This window comes from Boleophthalmus pectinirostris, unplaced genomic scaffold (assembly GCF_026225935.1).
Source record: "Boleophthalmus pectinirostris isolate CB_2022bp ecotype Guang Dong unplaced genomic scaffold, ASM2622593v1 HiC_scaffold_1100, whole genome shotgun sequence".
Taxonomy (NCBI): Eukaryota; Metazoa; Chordata; class Actinopteri; order Gobiiformes; family Gobiidae; genus Boleophthalmus; species Boleophthalmus pectinirostris.
In genome coordinates, this window is record NW_026570996.1 from 11971 (window position 1) to 25000 (window position 13030).

The 13030-nt window shown below is 41.0% G+C and overlaps 2 protein-coding genes across 3 annotated transcripts; one reads left to right on the forward strand and one right to left on the reverse strand.

The window, feature by feature from the left end:
* Window positions 1-1826: 1826 nt before the first annotated feature.
* LOC110165821 (LHFPL tetraspan subfamily member 5 protein-like) lies at window positions 1827-5178 on the forward strand. 2 transcript variants are annotated; one of them, XM_055147843.1, is made up of 3 exons: window positions 1827-2229; window positions 3648-3917; window positions 4910-5178. In XM_055147843.1, exons 1-3 carry the CDS (start codon window positions 1827-1829, stop codon window positions 4918-4920), a joined length of 684 nt encoding a protein of 227 aa, XP_055003818.1. In that variant the 3' UTR covers window positions 4921-5178. The 2 variants fall into 2 exon arrangements, with proteins under 2 accessions (XP_055003818.1, XP_055003822.1); XM_055147847.1 differs by having other exon boundaries at window positions 3648-3884.
* A 989-nt stretch (window positions 5179-6167) lies between these two features.
* Window positions 6168-12933, reverse strand: LOC129407245 (SRSF protein kinase 1-like; the record flags this gene model as incomplete). Its single annotated transcript, XM_055147839.1, has 3 exons — window positions 6168-10412; window positions 12255-12347; window positions 12782-12933. Coding segments are annotated over 3 exons (430 nt in total), but the record flags the coding sequence as incomplete, so codon positions are not given.
* Window positions 12934-13030: the final 97 nt, after the last annotated feature.

The window sequence follows — 13030 nt, forward strand, 5'->3', positions numbered from 1 at the left end:
GACATTTCAGGCAAAACAGCACATGTTCATCATGAGTACATCATATCTTAGTGCCTGTGTCTTCATTTGTATTTGTATTTATTTATTAAAGTTGAAAATACTGCAAAAGAAAAACATGTAATTGTAAATATGCAGGACTGTAGCCAAAGCTCATTTCTGTCCTTATTCCCCTTAGTCCGACTGAAAAGAGGAGCAGAATTAGAATAAAAAACATGAAAATGAATCACTAAATCAGATCTGAAGGAGCCGCAAGAAACACAATGACAACAGGATGAGGACTTTTACTACAATAGTATGAATGTGTGTGTGTGTGTGTTGGTGGTGATTTCTCATCCTCCTTCTCCCTCCCCCTCTCCTCATCTTTCACCCTCTCTTTCTCTGTGTGCCCTCATGCTCAGTCTCTCTCTCCTCGTCCTGTTCTTTTGTGTGGAGAGGGTCAGAGGCTGCTGCACATCTCCTCATGTCCATCGTCAGCGCTCCTTTCATGCTTTTTTTTTTCTTCTTTGAGTGTCTGACCTTCACATTCATTCCTTTTCGTTTTAGTTTGAATTATTATTTATAAATGGACACTGATGCTGCTGCTGCTGCTAATAATAATAATAATAATAATAATAATAATAATAATAATAATAATATTATTATTATTATTATTATTATTATTATTATTATTATTATTATTATTACTTTATGTTGATCCTCAATCATGTGTTTGTGAAATGTATTGAGATTGAGGATTCCACTGTCACTGCCTTCTCATTTCAGCTTGTGTGTGTCTGACCTCTGCATGTTCTACTGACTTGAATCACTTTGTAGCATAAAAAACACTGGTCTAATCCCACTGCAGCCACAGTGAGGTGAGAGCAGCCACAGGGAGAACGTCTCTCACCAACACTGAACAAGGCCCAAGAAAAGTCTCCACACACTGAACACCAACATGGAGCAGATCTGCTCACAAAGTGTGGCTCCTGCCAAAAACATGCTGCTCACGTGTGTGGAAATGAACAGACAGGAGCAGACAGGAGCAGACAGGAGCAGGCAGGAGCAGAGCAGGTGTCTGGAGTGTTTAATGAATGACTTGAGTCTGCCTGTATGACATGAAATGACATGAAGTGAAATGATGAACACAGAGGGAGTTGTGTAAGTGACTCATTCAAAGAAGAAATGACACTGAAGCAAACTCTAACTCTGACTCAAGTGCGCCATCTAGTGTTACGTTTTAAGGTAAAGTTTAAGGAGACAATCAGCGCTCGGGGAATATAGAACTAATGAAACTGGAGTAAATCCTTCAACCTGATATAATTTTGAAGAAGGCCCATTTTTCTGAGAGCATAGTTTAGTTACTTGAGTCGTCAGCTAAATATCCCAGATGTTTTAGTGTCATGTCTAGGAGTGTGTAAAGTCAGAATATTGACAGTGTTGTTTGATACTTGGGCTCAGGGGAGAGTGACCTGCACCATCGGGTGAAAGCGCAGAGCAGCTGTTCTCTGGAGGAGCTTTCACTGGAGGATCTGATGACCATGAATCATTCAGAGTGTGAGCGCAGAGTCCGAGTCTCCCTGGGGAGAGAGGCACACAGAGACACACACAAGGAGGCCAGGACAGAGGGACCTTCAGCGGGACTGAGGCTGCAGCTCTGAGGGGATGAAGACCCCTGGACCGCTGACACTTGGTGTGGATCTAATTCCTTTTGGACAACTCCATCAGTGCGTAAAGGGCGCTGGGTTTAAGGCCTGATTTTGAGGAGCTTCATTTCCCTAAAACTTGTATTGATACTTTGATCTTGTGGAACTTTTTCATAATAGCTCTAAACCCAGAGAAGCAGAGCTATGCTCCCGGCTCAGGAGGCGGCCAAAATCTACCACACCAACTACGTGCGTAACGCGCGCGCCATGGGCGTGCTGTGGACGGTGTTCACCATCACATTCGCCGTCATCACGGTGGTGGTGTTCATTCAGCCGTACTGGATCGGGGACAGCGTGAACACGCCTCAGGCCGGATACTTCGGCCTTTTCCACTACTGCATCGGGAACGCGCTCACCTCGGAGCTCACGTGCAAAGGGAGCGCGCTGGACTTCGGCTCCATTCCGTCCGGCGCGTTTAAGACCGCCATGTTCTTCGTGGGCATCTCCATGCTGCTGGTGGTGGGCAGCATCGTGTGCTTCAGTCTCTTCTTCTTCTGCAACGCGGGAAGTGTGTACAAGATCTGCGCGTGGATGCAACTCGCCTCCAGTGAGACACACGCACACACCTGTACACACCTGTACACACCTGTACACACCTGTACACACCTGTACACACACTGTACACACACTGTACACACCTGTACACACCTGTACACACCATGTACACACCTGTACACACCTGTACACACCTGTACACACCTGTACACACCTGTACACACCGTACACACCTGTACACACCTGTACACACTGTACACACCTGTACACACCTGTACACACCTGTACACACCTGTACACACCTGTACACACCTGTACACACCGTACACACCTGTACACACATGTACACACGTACACACCTGTACACACTGTACACACCTGTACACACAGTACACACTGTACACACCTGTACACACATGTACACTGTACACACTGTACACACTGTACACACTTGTACACACCTGTACACACATGTACACACTGTACACACACACACCTGTACACACTTGTACACACCTGTACACACCTGTACACACATGTACACACCTGTACACACCTGTACACACTTGTACACACCTGTACACACCTGTACACACCTGTACACACCGTACACGTACACACCTGTACACACCGTACACACTGTACACACTGTACACACTGTACACACTGTACACACCTGTACACACACACACCTTGTACACACTTGTACACACACACACACACACTTGTACACACTTGTACACACTTGTACACACCTGTACACACCTGTACACACATGTACACACTTGTACACACCTGTACACACCTGTACACACCTGTACACACACACACCTGTACACACTTGTACACACCTGTACACACTTGTACACACATGTACACACTTGTACACACCTCCTGTAAAAAAACAGCACAGATGTACACCTGCTTTTACACACATGAGGGATGTCCATGATGTGTTTTTATACACATCCTTAGTGCGTAAAATGGACACATAACCTAACTCTGTGCCAAACATGTGACCTCTGAAGGGCACATGGAGGTGTGTTCTTCATCCTTCCAAAAGGTCACAAGTGTTTAATGATCTCATTAGGATTTATTCATAGAGAAAGTGACAGTTTGAGTCTGAGCGGAAGAAAATAGGATGTTTTAAAGCTGCTTATATAGTGACAAACAGGGTCCTAACCTCCTCTCCTACCCTCACTCCTCTCACCTCCTCCTCCTCTCCTACCCCTCACCTCCTCTCTCCTACCCCCTCCTCCTCCTCACCCCTCACCTCCTCCTCCTCACCCCTCACCTCCTCTCTCTCTACCCCTCCTCCTCACCTCCTCCCTCCTCCTCCTCTACCTCCTCCTCCTCTCCTACCCCTCACCTCCTCCTCTTCTCCTACCCCCTCACCTCCTCCTCCTCTCCTACCCCCTCACCTCCTCCTCTCTTCTCTGACCCTGTGACCCCCCCGACCCCTGACCCCAGGCACGTGCATGGTGATTGGCTGCATGATCTACCCTGACGGTTGGGACTCGGAGGAGGTGAAGCGCATGTGCGGTCAGCGCACAGATAAATACACTCTGGGGAACTGCACGGTGCGCTGGGCGTACATCCTCGCCATCATCTCCATCATGGACTCTCTGATCCTCTCCTTCCTCGCCTTCAGCCTGGGCAGCCGCCAGGACAAGCTGCTGCCTGAGGACTTCCAGGTGGAGGGCAAAGGTGAGGAACAAAGCTCTCACTTATCAACAGGAGGTACTGCACTTTTTTACACCTGTACTTGTACTTGAGTATAATTCTCCACATTTCAATGTAATGAGTTACTTTTATTGTGTACAGCACAAGTCTTAACTGTCCCGATCCACGTGTGTCTCACTGTCGTCTCTGCTCCTTTCCAAACACACAAACACATCACAGCTCAGCATCGCCTGCTCTGATTGGACAGAGCTCAGAGAATTCAACTCAATTCAGCTTCAAACTGTCAAATTCATATCAAATATGAATACTAATCTAAATGTTGCTATGTTTTTAATTTTTTACCTAAGTATAATTCTGGAAGCAGTACTTTGAGTACATTTTTAGTCATGTCATTTTTACTTGAGGATAAATAAGCAGTACTCTTTCCACCACTCATTATTAATATGATGCATTCACCTGACAGCTCCTTTTAACTCCCACTTCATGACATCAGCAGGTGGAACAGAGCATTTTGAGCATGTGTGAATGAAAAAAACACAACTCCAGACATGTTTTTGAGGAAACAGCATAAAACGTGTCTAAAAGTTCACAAGAGTTTTTTGTCAGTGTTGTTCCACGTGTCCAGCTCCAGAATTACAGACATGTTCATAAAAGACAAACAGGTTCTAGTCTCTAATCAGAATGAGGCACAAAAGAAATTTGAATTCTGTCAAGTGGATGATTAAAAAAAAAAAAAAGTTTTACCAATCACCATCCCCAAAAAGTAATAATATTTTTCAACTCGATTACTGCCACACAATAATAATCAAGTCTATAGTTTGTGGATCCAAATTCAAATCCAGTTTTACTCACAGCCCAGAGGCAAAAGTCAATCAGTGTAACTGACACGTCTTGACCAACCAGGGCAGTTTCCAAACTCTTCAGACAGTGATCTTTGGCTCCCCCTTTTGGTGTGTAGGGCTCTGTGCATGTGTGTGGTCTGATGACAGTGACAGGACTGACCTGTGTGCACAAACACAAACCTGAGTGTGTCTGTCTCTCTCTTACAGATAATGAATAGATCTTCAGGAAGGACAAAGTGGACGAGTTTGAACTTTCACCTGGAAATACACAGTAAATAAATCTGCATCATCACTTCAACTGTTACATTTTCAACACATTGTTGTAGACTGTGTAAAGCCCCATCATGTAACCTTTCTGTGAGTGGACTTGCATCTCCACAGACCTGACTCTTATTTGACCTGGAGGAGGGCCTCCTGTTTGTTTCCATGGAGATGTAGTTATAGCCAAGTTTGACCATAATCTTCTACAGTAAAGAATAAAAAATATCCATATCTTCATGGAGAATGTTCCAAAATGTGGTTTTATCTTTCGGTTTCCATTGAATCATGGGTGTAAAGCACCACCTCCAGAAAGTTGCACTATGTTGCTTTAAAATAAAGTTTAGTAAAATAACAGTTTGATCACTGAGTTCATTGAGGTGCTTTTGACAACATGATCAATTCTTCAAACTATTGAACAAGTTTAACCTTCCATTTAAAGTGGCACTATGTAACTTTTCTGGTACTGTGCTCTGTGGTTCTGTCTGCTCTGTGATCAGTGTTCAGTTATTTCACCAGAAGAGACTCAGGCACACACAAAGAGAAAGTCTTTTTATTGAACAAGTGTCTTTGGCGCTCAGACCCCGACACACGACATTACGATGAAGGGTGTGGACGATTAGGTGAAGATGAAGAGGTGTCTTCACCCTGGGGCCTGGACACTGGAGGAGGTCGAGGCGAGACCAGGAAGATGAGAAAAAGAAGAGAGTAAAGCAGACAATAAGATGAGGAGAGTGAAAAGCATAAGATAGGTAGTTACTGGTGTTGTCATGATTTCAAACTCGATTTTGATACTTAGACTCGATGGTCAATACAGATTTTACAATGATACTAAAAACACTCTTTAGTGATTATACTGTGATTTTCCACATTAAATGGTAGTACTTTTTTCTATTCCCATGTGTGTTATATGTGTGTAATGGTCAGTGGTGCAGTAGGTTCATGTTGGTCCATGTGTGTATACTAGTCTATGTGCTCTGACATTTGTTCTGATCCAACTCTACATCATTCTGAAAACATTCAGGAAAACTTCTGCTCTGTTCTGTCAATGGAACTTTTTCAGTATCGACACCTGCGAAAAATGAGCCTCTGGATTCTGTGTCATTTTGTGTGTGTGATTTTGGATATTTTTGATCCTATTCATGACACAATATAGGGACTTCAGGAATCTAAGCTAAACCAATCACCCAAATAAAACATGACACTGTTAAGTTTTGAAAAATGTTTATTATTATTGCCTATACAGAAAGTTCAATGGAAAGACACACAGGAACAGATATGGAATTATTTAAGAAAAACACTTTTTTTTCTATTTTGTTGTACAGTCTTTTACTGTTTTTCCCCTCAAAGAACTATTAAAAATACTAAAATAAAAACTAAACAAGCGCAGCGTTCACCTTTACCTGCAAAGGAGGAGGAGCCATCTCTTTGGTTTGAGACAGAAAGACAAAAAAAAAAAAAAACAAACTATAATCAAGAGTTCTGAAAAAAAAAAAAAATGAATCTGAACATACGGAGTTTGCTAATTATAAGAGATTTTCAAAACACTGGCCATTTTATTAGGTACACCTGTGAAATCTGGACCAGGCGCTGTTTAGTCCCAAACATCTAAAACTTAAGATCCTGTTAAGTCCTGGTGAGTTGAGGTTTAGTCCTGATTTATTTCTGGTTTAGTCCTGGTTTAGCCCAAGTTTTAATCCTGATTTTGTCCCCGTTGATGTAAATTTCCTGGTGGAAGAACGGCCACCTGCTCATCTCCATGGAGATATAATTGCTTGCCTTGAATGTTTCACAGTGTGGCATTAAACACATGTATCTATTCAGGTGTTTTATTAAATAGAAAAACACTGAAAGGTCGTGACACAGACAGATGTGACCTGCGCTCTGGCCCAGTGCCGTGACTGACCCTCCTCCAGAAAAGTTATGCTGCTAAAACATTTCTATTCAGACCAAGTGTACCTAATAAAGTGGCCAACAGTAAAAAGGAATCCTTTAGTTCCTCGGCTCAAAAGCAGCTTTTGTGTGAAAACTATGGCACCTTATTCCACTTGTTTACACATTTACAAAGGTTTAATATTGAAATGTGTGGATGGAGAAATACTAGAATCTGTCATGCTTCTTCTAATGTTTGAGCCGAAGCACTTTACAGCAAAAATGCACTTTGAGAAGGAGCAGTCATGTCGTTGTTTTAAAGAGGGAGTATCATTATTGCCAACACAGAATATTTCCATCACCTGAATAAAAAAAAAAAAAAAACTAACATGTTTTGTAAGTTTCACAGTCTCTCCTCCTTTCCTTCTCGCGCTAAGTCACTCCCCCTTCAGAGCACCATTACAATCAGCCTGCATCTCGTTAATGAATCTACTGCACATCGCATCAGTAGAAATCTAACGATATTCAACCCTCTCGATATGATATTCTCACGATATTCATCCCACGGTACAATATTTATTGCTAAATTTTGTGGAGGCAAAAAAAATATATAAACTTGAGTATGCTACTTTTCTCTCATCAAAATCCAAAATCCAAATAATTAAGATTTAAAAGTGCTTCATAACGTTTATTTCAACACGTGGACTGGATTGAAACAGAGCAGAGGATAATGGTCTGTAGTTTTTTAGCTGTTGCTGCACCAAAACAATGAATTTAAGCAGAGACACTCGATATACTGTGACGGCCCACGATATTACTGAGACACTTTTGACGATACGATATCACGATGTTTTGTTCTTGTTACATCCCTACGCGTCAGGTTTGTGAAGTTGTAGTGTATTGTTCTGTATCCTGTTTTTGTACATTTAAGGAGAATTGTCAAGTGGGAGTATGGGTGACATATGTGGGCAAAGTATTGGACAGAATCTTACAGTTAACCACAAAAAGGGTTTGAAAAGCGCCGGGAGAGATCGCTAAATTACTCAAACATTCATGGATGACACGTAAAACCTCTTCAAGTGTGTTTTTGATTATGGAAAAACGTTATAACATGGTAGGAAACTCCAAAAAGTCAGTTTAGCATAATACTCCCTCTTTAAGTGCAACAACATTTCAAGAATATTTTTTCTCTTTGGTGTCTTGCACCAAAGCGAGTCGATATTTGAAACCCTCGATAATGAACAAGTTACCAGCGCTTCACTTTCCCAAACAGAGATTAGAACAACATTATTTGTATAAGAAGTCTCAACAAACCAGACACTTCAAACTGCTCAGCCTGATTCAGCCGTACAAGTCAGTAGCACTTTCACTTTCGCCCTCTGACCACAAGGTTGCTAGTTCAGTCTTTTTACAGAAGCACTTAAAGCTGTTGCGTCCCTGGGCAAACACTATCAAACCATCTCCAGTCATAATAATGTGTCTGATGGTGACTGGGAGGGCATCCGGTTTAAAAGGTCTCCCACAGCTTCATGTGTTGAACATGGCTTATTAATCAGACTCGTCACAAGTGACTTAGAATTCAGAAAATGTTGTTACTTTGTCGACATATGTATTTTGAAACCTAAGTGTTAAGTGCAAGAAAACACCAGATAAGAGCTCGTCAGATTGTGCACGGGGAGATTAAGTGCTAGAGAACAGACTTAAGACACACTGCAGCCTGTTTGTTTCCATGGAGATGTTTTGATTGCTTGGGATGTTCCACAGTATGACATTACACATGGTGTTTGTAAATAAATACTGGTGTTTTTATGGCTCAAATATACCTTGAGAAACATGTATTTCTTCTCCAGAACTTAATCAAGGAGCAGCATGTACTTGTCCAGGGAGATCCATTTGTTTAATAACATTCTGTGGAACCTTTCAGGCAAAGCAGTAACTCTATAATAATCATAATCTCCATGGAGACAAAAGTGAACTTTACTCTTACTTTTACATTGTTCATCTTTAAGACTACAGTCAGCTCACGACTTGTGCATTTGATTTATTTCTTCCACAGTAATACTCAGTGTTGAAGCTTTCCAAGTCTATTTAACAGTCTTTCAACTTTATTCCTAGTTCAAAATTGTAAATGACGTTGTGTGTTACGCAGAGCTCGGGTTTAGATCCAAAATATCAAATAGGGCGTCTATGACTTGTTGTGCATGTGTTGTTACTGTCCACGTCTTCATGAGCAGGAGTGGAACAGTCCAGGAGCATTTGAACTTTTTTTATTCCCTGGTTCAAACTGAAAATGGTTTGTTAAAACGAAACCTGGGGTTTAGATTAGTCCTGTCACGATAACTGATAATTATGTTACATGGAAAAATAATGATTGGGAGTCAATATTTATAGTGGGTACTAGTGGGGAACCTTTTATTTTTCTGTTCTATAGAAGGGTGAACTTCTGAGTCATTATTTGGGATTCAAAAGATCTCATGTTTTTTACATTTGGATTGGATAAAAAGTGAAGTACTGGCAAGATACATTTTCTGAGAAGCTCTGGGCACAAAAAGCAGAGCTACAGCAAAGATATTAAATAAAATAAAATAAAAACCTGTGAGAATAAAATTGGGAACTGGATCACACTATTTCTAACAAATAAAATGTGAAAATCTCATCTCGTTCTCGTAGCTCCAGTCTTATTTTGTCTCATGGAAATTGTATCTCACCGTACCTCTACTCATTATACATACAAACTAACTACTAAACTGTTAAATTCTGCTGTTTATTTATTGCAGTTTGCTCTTTTTAATCATATTGTTCATAGTTTTTTGGGAGAAATCAGTCAGTGGCATACATTAGTTTCAGTATTATTGTTTATAAACTATCTATATTGTTATCGTGACAGGTCTAGTCTACATACCAAATGCGGTCACACTTTGTAAGTATTTTTATTTCTCTTCAACCTGGACGCAGCGCTCAGATTGTCTGATTGGCTGCGCCGGGGTGAAACTGGTCTTATTCTGTCACGAAAGCCTGAAAATGAATGCATGTCAATATCAACGCTGTGCCGAGGGTTTGTGAGAGCGAGTTACAGATTTAAATACAGACTTCCTCCTTCCGCTGTGTGAAAATCAGATGCCCCAACATGAATTCTATTTGTTGATTATCATTTATATGTCATTTAGGTCAAGAGTTGCAGGCATGAGGCAGTCCAGGTGTTTTCAAACTTGTTTTCTCCTGGTTCAAAACGCAATGCCTGAGACTTGAGCTGAATTTTTAAATGCAAAATAACAAAACCTTTCTAAATGTTGATGACTTGTGCATTTGTATCATTTACGTGTCGATGCAGGTGTGAGGCGGCCCAGGTGTGTTTCATAGTCTTGTTTTCTTCCTGTTGGAGAGGTGGGCGGGCATTAGGAGCAGAGCCAGGGGTGGCACAGACACTGGGCAGCACTGGCTCTCCTCTCTGGTACCAGGTCTAACATGGGCAGGAGGAAGCTGCTGAAGGACTGAGCCTCCTCTTTGCTCCACTCGTACTTATCCATCAGGACGTCGCTCAGACCCCACGGCTTCAGCTTCGTGATGTGTCGCAGATCGCCTAAAAACATGAGTGAAATGTGTGAAAACAAAGCAAACATGTCATGTATTTTCAACAAACTATCAGTCTGGGATATGATTACACAGAAAACAGATCATTCTAGTGTAAAAACAAGCACAATCAGAGATATCACCCTGGTCCCCATGAGGCATCGTGGGGTCAGTTCATCACCACAGAAGCAGTTTATGAGGAGCCCAGCTCATATTACATGATCATTATATCCACAATGTAATGTGTGTATGTGTACAGGCCCATGAACATTTGTGTGATATTGGTCACACATGAGAATGTGTGTGTTTACTAGTGTGGAACCAAAATGTAATTTTTCATGAGTTGTGTATATGTTAGTTGTGTGACTGTAGATCAGTGTGTGTGTGTGTGGAAATTATTTTTGTTCCAATTAGAATTTTAACGGCATACACTGAAAGAGAAAGGAACTGTTATAATTAGTGATTATTTAAAAAAACTATTAATATTTTACTATACAACTGCATAGAATTATAAATAGATCATAATTTTTCTGAGATTTTGAGACACTCCCGTTGCTCTAGCTCCATCCTTCGCGGAGTTATGACCAAAAACGCATATTTGACCTTGGTTACCTTGACCGGTTTGAACCTGTAACATCCAGTGTGCCCCGGTTATGTGTGTGTGGTTCAGAATTTGCCGAAATTACTGAATCCTTTATAATGGCGTGACCTTTCAATTGACCCGTGTGACCTCAAATGAGCTCGGATTGTCACCAAACCTTATTTGTGGCATTGAGCACAGGGACTTGACCCACGTACAAAATTTGGTGACAGTCGGTCAATAAATGGCGGAATTATCGCGGGTGGACACACACAGAGACACAGAGGGTGAAAACAAAACCTGGTCAACCCTTCGGGGACCAGGTAACAAAAGATAGAATGAAATTCTATCATTGACATTAAGAATCTGTTTTGTACATGTTTTTTTTCTTGCTGTGATGAAAGAGTGCTAAACGCTGCATCACTGTGCTGCCTAATCAAGGTTCCCACTTTTTTTTCACTAACAAAATTTCAAAACTTTTCCATAACTTTTTAATGACCTAAAGTGAATTGTCCATGAGTTTACAGCACCTACATGTGTAGACTGGATCAGACTTTTAGGGCTAAATATGAAATGTTAACTCTTTCCACTCACCTTATGGTTTGGGATTATAGTTTTTGAACATTCAGAATCCTGTCAGTGCATTTATTGTAATCTCTTTAAAATAAAAGGTGCAAAATGTTCAGAATTAATAATATAATCAATCATAATATTATCATGCTGGAAAGAGATACTAAAAGTCCATTTGCATTTCCGATTACTTTTCCTGGATTTCCATGACTGTGGGAACCCAGCCTCATTTCTATGGCAATGGTCCTAACTTTTCATCATTCTGAAAGTCCTCTCCTGCTCCATCAAAGCAACATGTAAACAGATGCTCAACTCTTAGTATAGAATGAGGGGAGTAGATGTAAAACAGAAATATCTTGGACATCTGTGGACAGTGGAAAGACAGTTCTTGGTACAAACTCAAGCTACGAGCTCAAATCAGATGCATGTGATCTTATTTAATCCTTATTTTTAACCATATTGAAATGATTTTCAATATATTGTTCCTTTTTCTACACTTGCCCTACAACAGTAAACCCCCCTGCACCTGCACCCGCACCTGCCCCGCTCAGATGTGTGTGTAGGTCGTGTGTGACTCTGAGCAGATGGTCTCCCTCAGTGCATTCAGATGCTGGACCTAAAATAGGATCTTTGAGCTGCGGGTCCCTGCCACAGTCAGAGGCAGAGGTGATAATGAAGCTCACAGCTGCTCTCAATATTCACCTTTTTTTGTGAAGAATTCCTTTGTGTATTTCCCCGTCGTGATGAGTTTCCGAGGGACTTTACCCAGCAGCTCGATGATCAGAGCGATGTGGTCTGAAAACAACAACACACGAGGTTTAAATGACTTTTCAAATCTTTTTCAAAGCAGTTGTACTTTTTAGGCTTTTTCTGCTCCTTACAACTAGACTGAACTGCATTATGTGGACTAATTAACATATCACCTCATAGATACTAAAGATTCATCATGCCCTGTATTGTGTCATTTATATTTTATTTATTAGACTTTCATTATACTGTTACTCGTTTGATACTTTTGTGTCAACAGTATAAAGCCTTGGCTGTAAAATTTTAGCATTTAAAAGCAATTTTACAACTTTAAATTTCATCTCAATAAACTGAATTTCATGGAATAAGCAGTGAATAGTAAACACTTTTGCAGTTGTTTTCCTTTTCATTCCTTTTTGATTTGTTCTTAATTATGGGAATGTGTCACTTTTAAACAACAGTTCAGTTTCTGTCCCACTCACCTTCGTCTCTGGAGTAGTCTTCACCAGAATGCGGTTCAAAAAGGTAATCTCCTGTCGCCAACTCAAAGGCCTGAAAATACAATGATACAAATTCAAATACAAGTTGAAGAAGTTGCACAAACACAAACCCCGGCTGTTTGACGTAGCAGAATCTGAGCAAATGTAAGAATACAAAGAGGAAGAGTGATTTGGAAAAAGGAAAATCAGTTAAGGCTACTATCTGCAAGTTTGATTTTTTGATCACCGGTA

Excerpts from the sequence above, each read along its gene's own strand:
- LOC110165821 (XM_055147843.1), top strand. The coding sequence starts at position 1,827 with ATGCTCCCGGCTCAGGAGGCGGCCAAAATCTACCACACCAACTACGTG. Across the intron at positions 2,230-3,647 it reads GTGGATGCAACTCGCCTCCA|GCACGTGCATGGTGATTGGC; the intron begins GTGAGACACACG and ends CCCTGACCCCAG.